The sequence below is a fragment of the Melospiza melodia genome, chromosome 11 (assembly GCF_035770615.1).
Source record: "Melospiza melodia melodia isolate bMelMel2 chromosome 11, bMelMel2.pri, whole genome shotgun sequence".
Lineage (NCBI taxonomy): Eukaryota > Metazoa > Chordata > Aves > Passeriformes > Passerellidae > Melospiza > Melospiza melodia.
The window spans coordinates 5443450-5456773 of NC_086204.1; the positions used below are offsets into that span (position 1 = coordinate 5443450).

The 13324-nt window shown below is 44.4% G+C and overlaps 1 protein-coding gene across 1 annotated transcript; it reads left to right on the forward strand.

Annotated features, from left to right (window-relative positions):
- Window positions 1-10710: 10710 nt before the first annotated feature.
- Window positions 10711-13321, forward strand: MRPS14 (mitochondrial ribosomal protein S14). The gene is made up of 3 exons (XM_063165417.1): window positions 10711-10774; window positions 11500-11658; window positions 12826-13321. The coding sequence occupies exons 1-3, from the start codon at window positions 10730-10732 to the stop codon at window positions 13006-13008; spliced, it is 387 nt and encodes a 128-aa protein (XP_063021487.1). The 5' UTR covers window positions 10711-10729; the 3' UTR covers window positions 13009-13321.
- Window positions 13322-13324: the final 3 nt, after the last annotated feature.

Here is a 13324-nt window from a genome sequence, read left to right on the forward strand (position 1 = left end):
ATATGCAAAAGACTTCTCCTTTATCAAAGTTTTGTGTAGCTTTTATAGTTTGTAAAGTAAAATGTCTGTCAGTCAAGGCTTATCTCCCTTCAATCTGCTCTCAAGGCAAGATGTTTGTGGTCAGCTGGGAATTCGACCTCCCGGGTACCAGAGATAATTCACTACAGTACAGCTATCTTGGGTTATCTCACCAATTAGCACATTGCTGCAAGGGGGGAAGATGCCCTGAGCTGTTGCACCAGCTGATGGAACAGATAAGATCTTCTGTGGCAGAGGGGAAGTCCTGCTACACCACTGCAGAAATAAAAGACTAACTGAAGTGCAAGTCTTGGGCTGAACTGCAGCTGCCTGAAAGTTCACCAGTGGCCTCCACAGCTGGCAAGCAGCAGAGTCCTAGGCCAAACCCTGCAAACCTTCTACAGATGTGGTTTGGGATGTTCTGTGAGCCCAGCAATTGGCTCAGCTGTGCAGTGCCCAGGAGTGCCTCACATGTCTGCCCAGGAGCGTCCATCAGGCTCAGCTCTGAGCAGCACTCACACATAGGACAGGTTTAGGCTCCATGCCCCAGTCCTGGAGCACAGCTCTCATGTGGCCTGCTGAGAGCCTCTACCCTTTATTCCCACACTGCACATCAAGAAAGACTTCACAGGCTTTGTTGCTGTCATGATTCAGTTTTCTTTAGTAATACAGGGATAGAAAGAAACCCAGAGCTTTACAGTTCAGTTTGTGCTGGATATGGGATACCAGCTCCTTCACTGGCATCAAAGTTTTCCAGTCAACAACAGTCATCAAAAAGTGTCTTAAGAGGTACCAACAAGGGGGCTGCAGTACTTCCCTCAAGATAAATCCAATTTTTAAATGTGTTGAAAGTAGCAACATTGGAAGCAACTTCTCCCTAATCTTCATCCTGTGCTTGCTATATTCTGTATATTTTAAGAACATCTTAAGGAAACAATTTTTTGAGTAAGGTTTTACTGGCTTTCCAAGTTGTACAGAGGAGGTCCTTGGTGGGCAGTGCTGACCTCCAGGGAAGAGTGCTCCAGCCCTGAAGTACAGCTGAGTTTATATCAAACTATAAATTAATAGTTTATCTCAATTGCTTGCTCTTCAACAAATCTCCCTGGAGGACTATGGGGACGTTATTGTCTGTCTTTTCTGTACAAACCAGGCTACAAAAGCCTGGCCCTGAAGAATGCTCTGAGGATAAGCAGAACAAAAATTATAACGCATTCGTGAAATGATGCAGTCACAAAAAGGCCACAGAAAAACACAAGGCCATGCTTTGTCTGTCTTAGATAAATGAGAAAAGTCAAGCAGGCTGGCTCCTCCCAGGAAATGCTGCACAGTGTTACTGCTTAAAGCAGATAAAAAGGCAGAGAGGAAGAAATCAAAACACCAAATGTAAGAGCAAGAACAGTAGCACTGTAGAGCACAGCCCATGCTGTTTAAAATGCTGTAAATTCATTACAACTGAAGAGCACCTTACACCAGCCTCATGAGTTAAGGTTATTCCATTATCTAATGAACTTGTTCGTCATTTGGGAGAGCTCCAAACAACTGCTTTAAGTGAAACAACCCAGAAACCTCCTCAGACAAGTTCAGTAGGTATGTGTCTGCAGCTGGACAGGAGAGGGAGCTAAGGGGTACCAAATCCACCCTAAGAAGCAAGGGATGGCAAGGGCAGCCTCAGAGGCTGCAGCCTCACAGCACTGCCCTTAAAAGCAACTGGCAGCTGCCATGGGTGCAGGGGGCCACCACTGTTTTATTAGACTATCAGATACATTTGGAAAAACAGATGAAATTTGGGAAATGATTGCATGGCTAAAGACCTAAAAGGGGTTTTGCATATCCAAAACCCCTTGCTTGTTTTTTCTCTCCAGCCCAAACTAGTAAATCTAATAGAAGCTTTATCTTTAGCTGTAAACTCTGTTTTCATCATGCAGTGTAAATAACAGCTACTTAAGTGAGTCACCATTTTGTTATTTGTGTAGCCAAATCATTTTGTACTGCTGGATACAGTGCCAGGAGGATAAAATAGGTGTGCTGACTGCTTTCATTCCCTGCCATTCTTGGTAGTCTGGTAACCACACCTACACATGAGATGAGCTCTGGCAGGGTCAGACATCCTCTGCCCTGCACTGGGTGAGATGGGCTGCTGCTTTCTGTGAACAGCTCAGGGAAAAGCATGGGGGTCCAAACAGGACACTCTTACTCCTTCTCTTCATGGGCCCTGCTCATTTCTTCCACCTCTCATCCTTTATTTCTTGCCAAAGGTGGTCTGAACTAGCAAGTGTGGGGGGGTGCCCAATTCTGAGGTATTTCAGCTGGGGTTTAGGTCTCCCCCTCACAGCTAGGAGAGCAAGGCTCTTTCTTTGGGAGCAACAAAAGCACAGCCACTGCCCAGGCAGAAACAGCTCAGGCAGAATACGCTGCTACTGGCTTTTGCCTTCTGAAGATCACAACATGTTGCCTGAGTTGTTTTGGGAATTAACAAAAAAAAAAAAAAAACAAAAAAAAAAAACAAACAAATCACCTGCCCAGGATCTGTGAAATGCAGGTCTCTGTCACTTTCAAATACCTTCCACTGTTACAATCTTTTCCCTGTTCCAATTCTCAGATGGAAGCACATCACTAGATTTCAGGAGTCCTAGTTTTATACCACAAGACAACAGCCAAAAGTAATGTGGCCCTTTGAGGACAGCCATACAACCCACGACCTTTACAGAGAACAACTATTTTTGTTTGGTTTATTAGGATTTTTTAATTCACTGAACTACTAAATACATCTTAACAGCCTGAGCAGTGAAGGTCTTGCAGATGCCTCTCAAATTATTGGAATAGCATTGTTTATTCTTCTGGAGCCTCTAAATTCCAGGGCACAAATGCACAACAGCCACAGTGTAATTTACCACACACCAGCTTAGCTGCACTGTGATTTACCACACATTAGCTATGGTAAAAGTTGTGATGTACTAATGTGATGTACCACCTGCATGTACTAATCTCAGCTCTTTTGTGAGATAAAAACACATTACTTTTCATTGTAATGAAAGATGCTGAGGCTTGTTTGTACCACCCTAGAGCAGCACACGTTGGGAATTGGGAATTTGAATAAATCACAGCTCAGCTCGTTAGCAGTATGAGATGCTCACCTGTGGCAAGAAAAACCAAGCAAGTTATTTTCTTGTGTGATATGAAAATCAAGTTTTCTATTTAGGTCTAATTGCACTGCAGCTGAGCACAGACTGAGCTGCTCTGCTCTTCACTACTGAGCTCCCTGTGTGCTGCAGGAGCTGTTCAGACATCTGCACCAGTGAGAACATGGGCTGGCTCGAGACAATGAACCAGCTAAAAAGTAGGGGATTGACTGATCCCCCCATGTGAGAACTTCAGACATTCCCAAAAATTCCCCCAAGGCATCTCCTGTTATGTCTAGTCTAATTTATATGCTTAAATGTGTTGGTTAACATCCTGAGTTGAGCACCCCAAATATTCCTCCAGGTAATTTTTGTGAAGAAATGCCCATGTTTGTCAGCAGTCAGTAGAAACTGCTTTTGTACTCACAGTCACAGATGGATTGCTGAATTGTAAAATTTCATTAAGACAGTGGTTCAAGAAGTTTCCCAATCTAGTTGCAGACTCAGCTGCAAACACCCTTCCAATGGAGACTTCCTGTTACCAAAGGACAATGAGCAAATAAACTGTTTGGAGGATTTGATTGCCCACAGGTTTCTTAATTTATGTTATTATCCAAATGAACATGTTTTTCCTTTTTAACAAACACTCCGCCATAATTATCTGTCTGAAATGTGTATGAGCCCCCTGTCCCGTTGGGAAATGCTACAACAGTCCCCCAAGAAATGCTTGGATACAGTTTTCAAGGCAAGGCATGAATTTTTAAGGGCAAGGCATGAATTACACATTTCGGATAGTTATGATGTTTGAGTTTTGGCTGTGGTTCTCTGTACTAACAGTAACTGGTCCTTGCTTTAGAGCCTGTCCACAACAGGACTCAGTCTTAAGCTGAGCTGGAGACCTGTTCATCCACATTAGTAAGAATTACATGGATTTTTTACCTCACTAAAAATGTGTGCAAAGCAGGAGATGCTTTACCAAAACAAGTAAAATTGATGAAGGAGTTAGAATTCCATTCAGCGCCCTCTAGTGCTGCTACAGCTCACCTGTCACAACCCTGGTCCTTGCCTTCTTGCTTCTCTGGCCAGTTATTGGTGACATTCCATGTCTGGCTTCAGATCCAGAAGGTGATCACGCCATTTTCACTGCCCACCTCTATTTCATTGGCGTCTCCACCAGACGAGGTGTATCTCCCCATCTACCTGTCTGTTGCAGTAAAGCGGAAAAATTATAAAAAAAGGCTTCTTAAAATCAAACCTGCTCTCCTGGAATCAGTGGCTGGCCTTGTCAAGCTGGCATTTGGCAAGTTCCCATGTGAAAGCAATCCTAGTGGGAGCAGCTCATTAGCATAACAATCTATTCCTGGGTGAAAAATCTGTATAAACTTTTTATACTGTTAGAAAAATGAAAACTGTCTCTCTCAAACTGTCCGTGCACATAGACACCAAGAGTTTGAGTGACCAATCAATACAGAATAACAATTTGTTACTAACCAATAATTGCTAAGAAAGCTACTGACCAATGGGAGTCCCACCCAAGGTCTGTAAAACTGTGTAAAAACGAGTTATGTGAATAAAGAATGGGCTTTTTCCACCAAGAAGAAAATGGAGTCTGTGTGATTTATTCTCATACCTGTCTAAGGGAGCCTCCATCTTATTCCATGAGCCAGGGTGGTATCTTCTGTCAGTCAGTTGGCTGTCATTGGTTGGGCTAATGACTCCTGAGACAGCATTTCAAAGTGCAGGATTAGCTATCTCCAGTTGAATTAAACCCCTAAAACACCTGTCATGGCATGTTAGGAAGAAATTCTTCCCTGGAATGAGTTGCCCCGAGAAGCTGTGGCTGCTGCCTCCCCCTGGAAGTGTCCAAGGTCAGGTTGGATGGGGTTTGGAGCAACATGGGCTAGTGGAAGGTGTCCCTGCCCATGGCAGGGGGTTGGGTTAGATGATGTTTAAGGTCCCTTCAAACTCAAGCCATTACATGTACATATTTTTCTTATTTTTGCCTTACTGCTTTGGACACAAAAACACTCAGGTTTCCCCCAACAGCCTTTGAAGAAAGGAAACCAGGAGAAAGAAGAATGTTCTGCCATTTAGAAGAAGCTCTCAATTTCTTTTTGCAGGCAGAGCTTGCAGGCTACCTGTCTCACCTTCCATAGATATCAACTTGAGGATTACCTAGATGCCTTAAAGATCTAGAAATAAAACAACACATTTTGAGACAGTGTTAATATAGAAGCTAGTCTTTAATTGGAGGCCTCCAAGGGCAAGTATGGAAAAATGCCCACCTCACATAGGGTGAAAACAGTTTCATAAGTTTAGCAAATTAGCATAATTACAAGAATCACCAATTAAAAACACAGGTGATAAGGCAATTCACCCCCTTGGTTCAAATTCTCCTGGAGCCCCTCTTCTTCCAGTTGTTTATAGGAAAGTGTCTGGGGAGCATAGCTCATCTTTGGCTCCCAGAGGAAGCAAAATCAGGAGTGAGGCCTTTGGAATGTGTTTGGTCTTTCACTCTATTGGAGTAGGAAAAATGCTGGAGATAGCCAGGAGCTATATAGCCATACAGCAACAGTCTACAGAGCTACAAATAAATGAAGAATATATAAAAGCAAAAATCATTTTGGCATCAGCCTTCTGCCCAGCTCCAAGTACAGTGCCTACCCTTTCTCTGCCTGCATTGCCAGCCATCTGCTGCTCCTCCCTTTCTGCCTTCCCTGCAGACCTGTCTCAGACTCCCTCAGGTTCTGCTATTTTAGCTGATGAATCAGAGTTCAGTGGCAGCTCTTGAAGGAGCTGGTATTTGCTTATTTGCATGTCTCAAGTTCCAGGGGTTTACATAAGAATATGAGCACTGGGGTTATTATTTTCCTTTTTTAAGAAGCTTTGCAGCCCCCATGTCTGTCAAGAACACCTTGAAAACACAAGTCAAGTGTGTTCCACAAAATCAAGAGTTTACACAGGACAGAAGAATAGCCTTAAAATGACAATGTGGAGGTTATAGGTTCTACCTGCTCCTACCTGTACTTGTTTCTAGGTGCTTGGGCTCACTGGCAATCCCCTTCACATGTGATGGAAGTGTGACATGGTGAGATTCCACCCTGGCACCATGTACAATCTCATAGCTGAGCTGCTCTTTGGGCACATGGATTTGTTTCACCAACATTTCATACCCAGCTGGATAATCAGGAGATAATTATCCACATCAGGTGCTGGATCCCAGCTGACACCCAGGGAGTTCTCCATGGAGTTCAGCATCTGTGTATTCTGGGGAGAAAGGACTAAAAGAGAAACAAAGAAAAACATTGCAATGAGGATCATGTCTTGCCACATGGCCAAGCATGCATTTTTTTCAAACTTATTCTGACTAAGAAAATACAGAACACTAGCGTTCCCAGCCTGTAGTCATCTTGGATTTATCCATTTCTTTCTGCTCAATAGCATATCATTAGATAGAAATAAATAATGCAGCCAGTAATAAATATAATTTCCTGGATGACTCTTTCCAGCTTCTAAACCCACACTAGCATGAGGAAATCTTTCTCATAAAGCTCTCCCTTACCAATGCATCTAGGAAGAGAAAGACAAGCCTAACCCCTCTTTTCTTACAACTACCAGAGTTAATTAACAATGTCAACCGATTCCCAACACTGGAGAGTGCAGCTTCTCCACAGCAGAGGCAGAAAGCTGAGCTTTTCTGACTGAGTGCTGATGGAAACTTACATTTGGTGCCTGGAGGAGACCTGGGCAGATCTGCTGCACATAAGGCATTTCAGGACACCAACAATACCTCAACTGTTTTGCCATGAGACAGCTCCTTGGGGTCTTGAAGGAGACCTTGAAAGCAGTCCATACAGAATGCCTGTTTACCATCAAGCTTACCTGATTTTAATTACAACTGCACTCATCCTAAGCTGATCAAAAAATCTATCAGCTGTATTTCATTAGCAAGTTTTGTGGTTTGACACAGACACTCAAGAAAGTTGCTCATTCGCCTTCTGCTATAGCTGGGCAGAGAAGAGAAAAAATTTAAAGGGTTCGTGACTTGAAAGAAGGACCAGAAGAAAACACTCCAAGGGCAAAACAGGCTCAACTTAGAGTGAGTTTTTTACCAACAAAATCAGAGGAGGATAATGAGAATTAAGCCCTTAAAACACCTTTTCTTCCCCCAGCCTCTCCTTCCTTCCCACTGACAGCACAGGGAGACAGAGCACAGGGGTATTGGTCATTTTGTCACCCAAGGGTTTCTTCTGCTGCTCAGGGAGAGAAGTTGTTTCCAGCTAGGCTTTCCCACCCCAACCCATCCTCCCCCTCCAAGGGACACAGAAACTAGCACCGCCTTTCTTTTACTCCCGTGCAGACTTCTGAAACAAATCAAATATGAGAGATTGCTTCAAAGCTCTGAACAAATTTATGTCTAAATTCTGCAGATTCTCATCACAGTCCATTGCAGGAAACCCCCAAAGCTTTGTTTTGTGTGGCTTACTTCCAAATCCCTGGAGATGAGGTCCCCAAAGAGACAGACACATGCACAAAATCCTTTTGCTCAGCACCTAGTGATTAATAGCATTCTGGACTGCAACATGATCTTGTGACTAATTAGGGCTTCATGGGAATCACAAATTGAGCTCAACATTTTCCTGGGCTTAGAGATCATTCCAGAGGAAAAAACCCTGGACACAAGCATTTTTGTCAAGCATAATGAAAGAGAGCAACTTTTTTGGCTTCCTCATCATATAATAAAGAGATTTTTTTTCCCCTGCTCTTAAAAAGAGTGGGCTTAGCTGACTTTTTGTGGACAATATAATGTCATACATATAACTGGCAATAACACCATATTAGGGAAGAATGTCTAACAGTCAGATCTGCCAGGCACAGAATATTCTCCTAAGGGAAGGGATGAAAGAAACCCTGTTCACATCTTTTCAATTATTGCAGAGGAAAGCACAGGACAATAAAAGCTGGAGAGAATGTGTAATATTTGTGTGAAAGATTCCAACAATCTAACTGCATGTCTTTTTCCAGCCTACGGCCCAGTGCTTGAAGATTTAGGGTATCTGCTTAATATCAAGAATTAGAAAAGGGTTTCTAAAAAGAAACCCTTCTAAGTTAAACCCTAGGTCCATTAGAGCCAAAAGCAGAATTCCCATTTATATTAGCAAATATGTAGTTTTATATAGTTGAAGGAGAAAACCTGAGAAAGCTTAAGCCCTTCAAAATGGGCTTAATAAAACCCATTAAATACTACTGCACCTTTTGTAATAATAATCATACATGCCCATAATACAGGATTACTGATATTTGTGTAAGGGTTCAAAATCCTTGGAGGGCATCTGCTCTAAGAAGTCAGAGACAAACTGAGGTTTTCCCTCAAAACAAACAACAGCAATCTCAAAGAAATGAAAAATTATTTTCTCTTACCTATCAAGTACTTTCAACTGTCTGGTTCAGAGCCCTTCTGATGCAGGCACCACTTGCAAAGGTAATTTGAGCAAACCAAAAAGTGACCAAATCCTCTCCTCTCCCCACTCCAGCTGCAAGGCAGCAGCAGTCCCTGCAGGGAGTTTAAGAGCCCATGGACCAGATGAAAGGAACCAATAGAGGCCTGGGGCGTTTCCCTCTTGCAAACCACCTAAGGAGCAGGCTGGCTTTGGGAACGATTTCTCTGCTCACATTCCTCTTGCCCATCAGCAGGAAGAACCATTTCCCATTTGTTTCATACTCTGCTACTAGTCAAAAGCCAGAGAGCCTCTCCAGCTCTGTACATGTCTGCAAGAATCACAGGATGGTTACTGAGACTACCATATCAACAAGCACATTTGTAATATTCATGATGAGGAATTCAGGTGTAGTACATCAGAAAATAAAAATTAAAAAAAAAAAATTAAACTCAGCAGCAGTTAAACACTACATTTATTCAGCACAATACTTTCAAAAATCCCTCAAGAACTACCCACACGGTTATTTAACAAGGTACATTACTGAGCCCAGTTTTTAGCTGCCAAACCCTCAGATTCTAAACAGTTCCTTTGATTTACTGCAATCAGAAGCTGTGCTGAGGGAGCTGAAGATGGCAGCAACCTGAGGAATATCAACATCCATCATTAATCCTTGCCGGTCTCAGCTGGGGAAGTGCCAATCACACAGGTGATGCTGTTGAGCAATGAGGGAGTCAGCCCTGGCTGAAGAAGTAGTTCTCCTTTGCATTCTCACCCATTCCTCCTGCAACTGGACGATCTAAAAAACACAAAACAGGTATGTACAAAATATACAGATATATACAAAATATTATATATTAATATATACAGAATATACAAAATATTGTAGAAAAGAATGCATGCTGTAACATTCAAATCCCCTTTGATCACATCTCTTGTACCTGCTCTGCTGATATATATACCAATTAATTTTACCATCTGAAAAAATAGCAAGTTACAGACAATTACAGAGAACAAAGCTTGAAATTCTCCCCTTGCAAACAGCAGAAAGCTACCACAGTAAGCACCTAGGAAAGCTCCTGACTGTAGCATGGATAATAAAATTTGATTAGTCAGCCAACCTAGCTACTTCTTCCAGATTATTATATAGTTCTGGGCCAGTATAATTTACCAAACATATAAGTAAAACAACTAGCACACACAGAGCAAGAAGGTTGGCAAACTGAGAGAACCAGCTTTCTCAAATGACTTTTTGAATGTAGCCAATGAGCTGATACAAACAAAACTATGAATTCAATATCAAAACTGTGATGTGTGTTCTCCCTGAAATCAGGAAATATACATATTTTAAATGCTGCCTAAGTGAAGTCCCAGTCAGTGGAACAGGACAGTGTTCTCCCAAGAACAATGGAAGTGGAATTTCCCATTTGTTTTTCTCTGTTTGGGGTTATGATTATTCAGGTTTGGATATTAACAAAAGTTTGAACAACACTCTCAGGCACATAGTGGAATTCTCGGAGTTGTCCTGTGCAGGGCCAGAAGCTTAGCTTGATGATCTTTATGGCTCCCTTCCAATTCAGAATACTCTACAACTCAAAACCCACCAGGAGAAAAATCCCTTGCAAGCCACAGGTATAAACCTAAGAATTTAGGAACAGTCCTAGGTGATAAACAAGCAAAAGACATCCTTAAGGAACAGAGCTAGCCCAGAGCTGCGTGTCCCCAGCAGGACAAGCGGTCAGGACGCTTATGGACGATGGGCTCACAGACAGACAGGGACCCCACAACAGCGGGGCGATGCCTTTGAGTCAATTTTGCTGCTGGGACAATTTCCCTGTCACTTTCACAGCTGCTCCCCTTCAGCCCGGGATAACCCTGCTGCACCCAATGCCGGACTCCGATGTTTCTGTGGCAGATCCAGCTGCCTTTAATGAGGGGAGGTGCCAGCGAGCCCTGACAGCATCTCTGAGGTATACACAGAGCACAGCCCTGAAGTGCGGCTGGGGTTCTTATGGCAATTCCAGCCGCAGGGGGTTAAAAAACCCAGGGAATGCACTTTGGGAATGCAGCACTGGGAGGAACCGGGAGCGGCCCGAGGGGCGGCCTGAGGGCGGGCCCTGCCCTGGCTGCGCGCACGCGCGGGGCAGCGACAAGATGGCGGCGGCCGCGCTGTGCTGGGCGCTGAGGGCGGCTCGGCAGGTCAGACCCACTCGCTCCCCTCCGTTCCTCTCACCCTGCTTCCCCGCGTCTCTCTGGGATCCTGTCTGCCCGGCCGAGGCGCTGGGGAGCGGGCAGGGGAGATGCGGGCAGTGTTTGACCGCTGCGGGCTCGGCCCTGTCCCCGCGGCGCGGGCACATCGCGGGTCCGGGGTTATGTATCGTTCGGTGTAACTTCTGTTTTTTTGTGAAGAGAACTTGCTAACTCTTTATATGACGTTCAGAGTTATATACTAATGCAGTATGGAATCCGAAAAGTATGAAAGCTAATCTGTTTCTCGTCAGAGAGAGCAAAGATCGGTGCTGCCCCTCGTGAGGGAGATGTAGACAGCGATGATGTGTAGGAAGTGTAACGTGTGATCCAGGAGTTTAACGATGCTGGCACACAGGAGCCGAGGGAGCGGCTGGAGCTGTGTCAGGGGAGGGTTAGGCTGGATATTAGCGAAAGGTTTTCCCCATGCAGGTGGCCGGGCACTGGAACAGGCTCCCCAGGGAGTAGTGACGGGCCCAAGGCTGCCAGAGCTCAAAGGATGTTTGGGCAACACTTCAGGCACATGTTGGGATTGTGGGGGCCAGGCATTGAACTCAATATTCGTCAGTCCCTTCCAACTCTGTATATTCCATGCTTTATGGAAATAACAATTCATCCTTGACTAGGGTAGACTACGTGCAACAGGCAGGTATCACAAAGTTTATTTTCTCCATCAGGTTCTCCCCTCGTCCTGCCCAAGGCAGGTGCGGAGCTACTATGTGGACTGGAGGATGCTGCGGGACGTCAAGAGAAGGAAGATGGCCTATGAGTACGCAGATGAGAGGCTGCGGATCAACGCCATCCGCAAGAACTCCATCCTCCCCAAGGAGCTGCAGGTACTGCCGGCTGCCTGCACCCAGCCACACGTGGCTCCTGCTGCTCTGGTGTGCTCAGGGCCATGGCAGTCACTTTATAGAGCTAAACGGCTGTCCCAGCTCACAGATGCTGTGTTTCCCAGCTCACAAGCACAGAATCATGTCATATTCCATAGTGACTTCAGCCTTCTGGGGATGTTTACAAGAGCACGTTCACCTGACAGGAGGTTGTGTGCATTGGGTTTGGGGTGTTTTGAAAGCAGTGCTTGTGGAAGCAGCATATGTAACACTAAATACAGGAAAGTCATGTTTCCTCCCCCCCCCCAACACTGTCAAACCTATTTTCTTTATTTCCAATAATTCAGGATAAGAAACTCTAGATTTTTGCTTGCCTGATCTACCGGCATATGAAACCTGCATCAGATCTGGGTGTTAAAAGTTTCTTAGAAATGGACTGCCCTGCTCTCAGCCTGCCTTATTAAGCACCAAAAAAATTTGCACATATTGGATTATTCCTGTATTTGATCTGGCCGTGATACTTACACATCCTGGGAGAGAAAGTGTATGAATTTGCTTTTATCTATTGACCTCACCATTCTTGGGCAAGTCTGACTGGTGCTGGATGTCCTTACAAGGCAAAACCAATACAGAAAAAAGCCCCAAAAAAAGATCCTGTAACACCTTCCAAAGATCCCTTTTACTGAAATCCTAGCATGCTACCTCAGCAGGCAGTTAATAAACAACATATATTTAAATTCAGCTCATCTGAAAGGACTAACCTACTGTGCAACAAGGAGAAAGCCAAGTGTGTTTTTGACTAACTCTCATTCTTGGCTTGAGGTTATTCAGTCTGTAGTAATATTAAATCTTGGGTCTCTTAGAGGGCTAGCCCACCCTGCAACAGGGACAGACAAGCTGATCTGACAGGTTAAAATTAGTGACTTGAAATTGTTCTATCTGTGTAATAGATTAATTTGGGGGTCTCCATGTGGATCAGTTTATATTCACTGTTGGAATGCCCAGAAAGGGTGGGCTGAGTGAGGTGGAAGGTCCCAATTAAATAGCAGAGGTTATTTATGAGGTGGTAGAGAAATTTAGTTAACAGCTGGATTGTGAGGTCTGGGAGTGAGGCCTCTCTAGCTCCCAGGGAACACAGCTAAACTTTTGTGTTCTGGTCTTGTGTTTTAGGAAGTGGCCGACAAGGAGATCGCTGCCCTGCCGCGGGACAGCTGCCCCGTGAGGATCCGCAACCGCTGCGTGCTCACGTCCCGCCCGCGCGGCGTGAAGCGGCGCTGGAGGCTCAGCAGAATTGTTTTCCGCCACTTTGCTGACCACGCTCAGATGTCCGGTGTACAGAGAGCCATGTGGTAATGATCTGCACGTGCGTGTGCAGTCAGGCAGATGAAACAAACCAGGCTCATTTGTGTGGGTAATTAAAGCAAGACTGTCCTGCCTCAGAGCCCAGCATCAATGTCAAACTAATAAGGGAAAGAGGAGTTGTGCTGATTCATTAAACTTACTGGATTACAGTTGGTATCAACTGACAAGCAGCAGCACAACTGCACTGAACTGGTGTGTGTCAGAGGCAGTTTGATTGTGAGAAAAAAATCACTATGTGATGGTTGCAGAACTAAGCTGAGGTTTGTGGTATGGGCAATATTAGAAATAAAGACATACAGCACAAGGC

Bases quoted from the DNA above. Each gene is read 5' to 3' on its own strand.
- MRPS14 (XM_063165417.1), top strand. From the start codon at position 10,730: ATGGCGGCGGCCGCGCTGTGCTGGGCGCTGAGGGCGGCTCGGCAG. The intron at 10,775-11,499 runs GTCAGACCCACT...TTTCTCCATCAG, and splicing joins CGCTGAGGGCGGCTCGGCAG to GTTCTCCCCTCGTCCTGCCC. The intron at 11,659-12,825 runs GTACTGCCGGCT...CTTGTGTTTTAG, and splicing joins TCCTCCCCAAGGAGCTGCAG to GAAGTGGCCGACAAGGAGAT.